This window comes from Chiloscyllium plagiosum, chromosome 29 (genome assembly GCF_004010195.1).
Source record: "Chiloscyllium plagiosum isolate BGI_BamShark_2017 chromosome 29, ASM401019v2, whole genome shotgun sequence".
Classification (NCBI taxonomy): domain Eukaryota; kingdom Metazoa; phylum Chordata; class Chondrichthyes; order Orectolobiformes; family Hemiscylliidae; genus Chiloscyllium; species Chiloscyllium plagiosum.
This window is the reverse complement of record NC_057738.1, coordinates 24,003,006-24,010,398: the sequence shown is the minus strand read 5'-3', so window position 1 is coordinate 24,010,398 and position 7,393 is coordinate 24,003,006. Positions and strand designations below refer to the sequence as shown.

Sequence of the window (7,393 nt, the reverse complement as noted above, 5' to 3'; positions counted from 1 at the left end):
AACGCCCCTCCCCCAAGTCCCTCCTCCCTACCTTTTATCTTAGCCTGCTGGACACACTTTCCTCATTCCTGAAGAAGGGCTTATGCCCGAAACGTCGATTCTCCTGTTCCTTGGATGCTGCCTGACCTGCTGCGCTTTTCCAGCAACACATTTTCAGCTCTGATCCCCAGCATCTGCAGTCGTCACTTTCTCTACAAGAAAACACAACCTACTCTCACCAATATCCTTACATACAGAGGAAGAAGGACACCACTTCGACTGGGACAACACATTCATCCTACGACAAGCCAAACAAAGACATGCACGAGGATTCCTAGACGCATGACATTCCAACCAGAACTATCAACACACACATTGACTTGGATCCCATTTAACACCTCCTGAGAAAAAGATCAAGGAGTGACATCACCACAGGAAATGACATCACCAACACAAGGAAACCTAAACACACATGCCATACCCCAGTGCTTCACCGGAGGCTCACTGATGACTGTACCCAATTTGGTGATGAAATGTCTGAAAACAAACCTTCTAGCTCAGCGACCAAACGTACATCCAGAATTTCATACTGAGCTACAAATCTTCTCAAAACTTGCTAACATCTATTTTTGTTTCAGATTTCCAGCACCTGCAACAATCTTTTTCATTTTTAATAACGAGAGGACTCTCCTGTATTTATAATCACCTGTCACATCAGAAGGACTTGCACATTGGCAGTCACCCTGTTTGCTCATGTTATGAATCCAACTTCCCAGGCCTTTAAAGTTCTGGGGTGAAACTCAAACCCAAACCTTCTGGTTGGGAGTCAGGGACAACCAATGTCTTACAAGACCCCCTCACAAAGGTGTATGTTCATATTTTCCATTAAAGTGCATCATCTCAGACTGAAACTAATTCACTTCAAAACTACTTTGCAAGTTGTCTCCTCCATACAATAAATTTAAAACTACTACAAAAATTGTACAACTGTGTGTATTTCATTCTTCCAGTAATTTGGAGTCATAAAAAAGTGAAACTCTGCAAAGTATGGAAGACTAACTTAAAAAGTTATGTTTTACAGTTCAAGACTACCATTGCAGAAACACAACATAGTAGTGTTTAGATCTTTAATTTCTACCCAAACCAGTTAATCACATCCTACTACAACTGATAGTTTCTAAGCAGTGTAATTTTATCTTGTGCAGGTTCTAAAATTCCATTGGCTCAAGTAGTAGGCCAAGTTCAGCATAAACCTAAAAATTACTGCACAAGCAAACATCAAAATTAGAAATAGGAAATGTTGAAAACTCAGATATGACAGCCTCTCTGGGCAGAAAGAGACGCAAAGTTGAGTCAGATGCCTCATCTGATCTCTGCAGTTTTGCCTAAGCCAAGCTAATTTGGATAGCAACACTAATAATCCTTTCTCTTTATAATCGCTTCCTCACTGTGGAATATCTATCTGGATAATATATAATTATTTTAGATTGTAGATTGTCACATGCAATTAATTAGTTGCTTTTTGCAATTAATCGCTATGGAAAATACACAGTTATATGCTTAACAGAATCTAGATACATCATTCTTTGAACAAATTTAATAATGAGAGATTTCAAGCACAACTCGTATGATAGATAACGAAGGTAAATAACATTAATCATGGGTAACTTGTTCCTCAAATTATGATTCAATAGGTGTACAATTGTATATAGAACATGCAATTTTTCCAACTGTAAGAAAGTTCACATTCCTTTCCATCACAAAACATTTCAGAGAAAATAAAATGCAACTTGCAAAGTTTAATAATTTCCCATGTTAGGATTGACCAAAATGGGAGAATTGAAATGTGCAAACTGGGACCAACAATAGTTACTACAATGGAGGGCTGCATCTGAAGAATTGATATCCAGAAAATAAGCTGCAACAAAAAAAAAGCATCTCTCTGGGGATTCATTATAACCCATTAAAAAAAGTATATCTGCATAGAGGTGAATTTTAAAATCCCTATTAATTAATAGCCTCGTAATGTGGTAATAGTCTAGATTTTCATGACTGGACAGAATCACAGACTTCTGCAGCAACATGGAAAGTAATCTTCCAGAAATGTACAGACTTCTTTCTTAAACTCTTTACAATACCTTTCATCATTCTCACCCTTACCATCTATGCACTTGATGTCTGCCCTTTTGTTTTACTTGTTTAATGTCTTAAATTGCATGTGAATATTTCCTTTTTATTTTTTTGACTTGCAACTTTAAGCAGCCATGCAATTCTGTGGCTTGGTCCTTCCAAAGTTTTGTACTTTCAAGAAAAGCGCTGAACCAGACTGCATACTTTGCTGAATGATCACTAAGACTACCAATCACTAACTTGCCCTGCAACTCAGACAGAAAAACAAAATCTACGTCATCCAACTGTCTCACCAATGCACTTCCTATGGCAGGCTCCAACTGGTTGGCTTTTAAGATCTTGGCTTGTCTGTTGTTCTACAGTGTGTTGGAAAAGAAAATGAGACTGACATTCATAAACACCTTTCACAACCTCTGGAATTCTCAAGAGCTTTACACAGTAAATGAAGTTTTTTCTTTAAAAACTGCGCAAACATAGGAAATGCATAGCACTTTGCATACAGCAATGTCCTATAAACAACAATGTGTTAAATGGCCAGCAATCTTTCTTGAGGTGTTCAAGCCATATATATTTGTTGGGACACCAGACAGAACACCCTGCTCTTCTTCAAAACAGGGCCAGTGGAATATTTTACATTGACCTGCAGAGGCAGAAAACTCCCAGTAAAACATCCCACTACAGAAACACTGGACCCCACAATTCTTAGTCTTGGATCAAGACAACAGCATCATCACACTTATGTTGACAAGATTAACTGCTATGATTTTTTTTAAAAAGTGATAAAGTCAGCATCTTATTCAAAATAATAAAATATTTTTAGTTCCAAATCTAACTCAGTATACAGTTAGTTGACAAAACCAGGACAATAGCAACAATGTTCTAGTGACCTAGGTTCACATCCTATGGCAGATGTGGAATTTGAACTCCAGATTTCTAAAAAAATTGCATTTAACTAACTGAAGTCTAATGAAGACTGTGAAACCATTGTTGGAAAAACTTCTGGTTCACCAATACCTTTTTAGGGAAGGAAACTGCCACCCTTACCTAGTCTGGCCAACATGCGACTTCAGACCCACAGAAATGTGGTTGATTCTTAATTACCCTCTGAAATGACCTATCAAACCACTCAGTTGTAGAACTGCCTGAAGATCTGAGAAAAAGACCTAAAATGCATGGACTGTAGCAATTCAAAAAGGCAGCCCATGCCCATAATCAAGGGCAACTGGAGATGGGCAATAAATGGTGGCCCAGAAGACAACAACATATCTCATGAAGGAGTGAATAACACCAAAAACACACTTTTGTGAATTAAATCTATCACATATTCACTCAGAAATGTTAAAGGTCTTGTACCAACCCCAAACTAAACTAAGTGCAAACATAAAATTCTGCTCACTGCTGTTGATTCCTGTCAATCATTTTGCTTCTTAAAAATCTTTTAATGAAAGATCCCAAGTAGCTTTTTGTACTAGTGAGTCAACACTTGGCATTTCTTTCACTTTTCCTAAACCTGTTAGGTCAGCAAATGGTTACTTTACTCAAATGCTCACAATGACCTAAAGCATAGAATTGCTCATCTAACACTTGCTGTTCCATCCCCTCCCTGAATATTTGTGGTATTCTCCCTTTAAGGCGAGGCACTCAACTGTCTCAGTTTAATTGGGCATGGAACTGTTCAAAAAAGGAGTACATGTCATGATCCATCGGTGTAGCAGGGACCATTTCTCCAACAATTCAGATTTTCTTATTGTTAACCAAGGAACAGTACAAGCGCATCCAGACATCACTGGTTGCTTAACTCCATAGTAGGAGGCAGAAAAAGGCAAAGGAGAAAGGAGAAATATTTAAATTTTCACTTGTGTAGACAGCATTCAATTACATTTTTGGTTTTATTGCTGATGAACTGAAGAAGAAAGGAAACACTGTTTTGATTTTAAGGTTGATATTGCAATCACTCGCATTTGCACAAATGGATAAAACAGTCCAGAATTCCTAACTGCACGAAATGCTGAGTTGCAATTTCTCCAGTTATAAAAAGAACTAGAAGTAAAAAAAAGGTATACCGAGTAAAACATACTGATGATAGTTATCAGCTACATGTTCAGTAACTCCTCATTCCTGAAGAAGGGCTCATGCCAAAACGTCGATTCTCCTGCTCCTTGGATGCTGCCTGACCTGCTGCGCTTTTCCAGCAACACATTTTCAGCTCTGATCTCCAGCATCTGCAGTCCTCACTTTCTCCTACATGTTCAGTAGGCCAGCTGTTCAGAAATAGGAAGCCATTTTGTGTTTTCTTTCTGTACCTTACATGACATGTCTAAAAAGATTTAGATGCAATAAACGCCCACAATAGATTTAAACTCATAGCCCTCGAGGGACTAGTCACATACTGCAGCCAGTGCTCAAATATTTTTAATCAAGGACTAAGCACCACTGTCATTTTTAGGTCATTCACTCAGTTGTGACACAACAGCAATCAAATCAAAACAACTTTTAACTGATAAATAGATAGAAGTTACAACTACTGAGTTATAACCTAATCGGCAATGCACTATTAATGAAAATGTTTCATTTGTCTTTATGTTGCCAGGACCTTTGAAATAAAGAACGGTATGCTCTATTGGTGCATATGCAAATAGCAGTGTACCTTGGCATGGAAACCTACATGTTTCATGACTATTTACTATATTGATTGGAATGCAACCGGAGGTTTTTCTCCTTTGTTATGTTGTACAGCTCTTTCAACGACAGCTGCATTTTCTATTTTTACTGCATACAGTCGAAAGAACTTTAATTGTATTTAATTAAAGTGCAGCAGTGTTAGCACATGTCTAACTTCATTTATTATAATTAAGATGGCCAACAAAGTGGGTACAGCTAAGGTAGGTAATTTTAAATAAATTACCTCAGACTAGAAATTTTACCCATGAATAAAGATTTCAGTTGTGAAACCATTCACAATTGTATCATCCACGTGCAGCATCCTGTAAAAATCTACATGACTTGTACACATAATGAAGTGTGGAAAGGAGGAAGGGGGGTGGTGGAAAAGTGCAATGTTTAAAATAAAACATGTTTATTTCCACTTTGTTCATGTCAACTTCCTTCTCTGAAGGTTGACTGACACACATTTCCACTTTTATCCTGATCTGTACTCCTCTTACACATTTCACACAGGTCCAGCTATATGCCAGTCCATTGTGTCATCCATTTCTTCCCAGCTTCCCTCTCCCAGGTTTTCTATCAATCTTCCCCATCAATAACTGTCGCTACCATCTGCTGAAGTGACAAGACAAAAGTATTGTGTTTTTTTTTCCTATGGAGTGCATTAAATTTCTTTTCTTCGACTACATCCAGCACTAATCTCTATTGATACAAGGAGATATTCTGTATATCCTACTCTTTATCCTTCTTGAAAGTTAAAGATAATCTAATAGAATATACTATTAGGTATTATTAAATAATACACAACTCGTGAGGTCACTATTAGTCAAATTTACATTCACAAATTAATGTGGATGTTGACCCGCTGTGATGAGTTGGGTTTGATTTATGGAAGGTATTTACAATATTGGTATAGATTACAGCAGAAATTGACTAAAGCTTCAATAATTAAACTATTACCTTAAAAAGGTGACCCGAATCATATTGATGACATTTGCTCTCATTAATAAAAGTGCTCTACAAGTCATTAAACTTTTTACACATGTACAACTTGTATTAATACACCACCTTTAATACAGTAAAGCACCCCAATGTGTACTGTAGGTGTAATCAAAAGATTTAATCTAGAGATTAGTCATTAAACCAAACAAAATTGAGGGCTGAAGAAGTGTTTAGGACAATTCTCAAACTTTTGCACAGAACGCACTTTACTTAAAAAGATGCCATATGCTGTAAAAGCCTGAAAAGATTAACAGCTTTAATATCATACTTTTAAGAAACTGAAATGATTTTTGTTGCATTTAGAAGAATGGAACTACAGCTCATGCAGAACATCTAATGCCACTTTATATCTGTATATAGACACACCAAAGTCGTAGAAAATACCTATAAAACGAATTCAGGCCACATAGTTTCCAATTTTCATAAGTTTTCCCAAAACATCCTAAAGTTAGGTTAGTTATAAAATTTTACATCAAAGGCATTGCAAAGCAAGTCGGAGAACAATCAGAACAGTGAGCTGAGATCGGAGAATGTTTATTTTAAAAAGTGACAGAATTGCAATCCACTCTGTGATCAAGTATCCATGTCAATACTCTGAATAAACCAAGATTGAAGAAAAAGGAACAATGGATTGCAAGCAACTAGGTTCAAACACGGGGAAAAGTGGCAGCTATCAGCAAGCCGGTAGAAAGTGCAATTGATTAATAGTTTGCCATTCAAGCGAGAGATAGTACTTTTAATCAGCGGTCCATTGGTTTGAAATCCGGTCACTAAACATTGGTCCAGTTCTCATGGAGTGGAACACACATTACAAAAAAAAACCGCCCTATTACACAATTGAAAATGTTGTCGAAGATTTAGCAAGCTCAACATTCAGCCATAAGGAAGTTATTTTGGAGAAAAAAAAACCCTGGAGCCAAAGTCTGGCCACTAGAAGAATGAAGTGAGATTTTAAGTGCCATTAAACAGTTTTGTTCATTGCCTTCTTACCGTATTTGTTGGGCTCTCTGAGATACTCCAGTATGGGCACAGTACTCTCTGTCTCCTGAACACTACTGTCCCCATTCTGCATCCCATTGCTTCCAAGCCCGTCTCTCCGGCTGGGAACAGCGGTTACCAAAAACCTCTGAGACTGGGACATTTCCGAAGACGACAGAATCACCCTCGCTGTTCCCTGCTCGTGAGCTGGGAGAAGGAAGAGGAGCTCTTCGCTTCGCTCCGCTGCTGCCCGTTTCCCGGTGGATTCTGAAAGCAGCAAACAACAGCGCTCTGAGCCCAGGAGAAGCTGGCTGGGGGGGAAGGCGATCTGAACTCTTGTCCGACTGCTGATACACCAGAGACAGACTCCACCTCCAAACCAGCGCTAACTTTAAACCTGAGCTGTTCAATATCAAACTCTACACCTTAACCACGTGCACTCCGCCGATCCAGCTTTAATCTGCTGCGCTTGCATTTGCCTTTTATACATACAGACTTATGAGATATTAGAATACATGAGACTCTTTAAAGAAAATTGACAGTCATCTCAAAGACTTTCACAGTGAGTGACGCCACGCCCATTGATTTGACACTTGACGAATCTGTTAGCCTCAGATAAAATGACCTTCAGGCAGAAGCT

General features: G+C 38.2%; 1 protein-coding gene across 2 annotated transcripts in view; it reads right to left on the bottom strand.

Moving 5' to 3' along the window:
- Positions 1 to 7,020, bottom strand: part of slc12a7b (solute carrier family 12 member 7b) — a 246,993-nt gene extending 239,973 nt beyond the window's left edge. For both annotated transcript variants that reach the window (XM_043719307.1, XM_043719309.1), the window contains exon 1: positions 6,766 to 7,020. In XM_043719307.1, the coding sequence (XP_043575242.1) occupies positions 6,766 to 6,916 (151 nt within the window). In that variant the 5' untranslated portion in view covers positions 6,917 to 7,020. The remainder of the gene's footprint in view (positions 1 to 6,765) is intronic.
- Between the last annotated feature and the right edge of the window lie 373 nt (positions 7,021 to 7,393).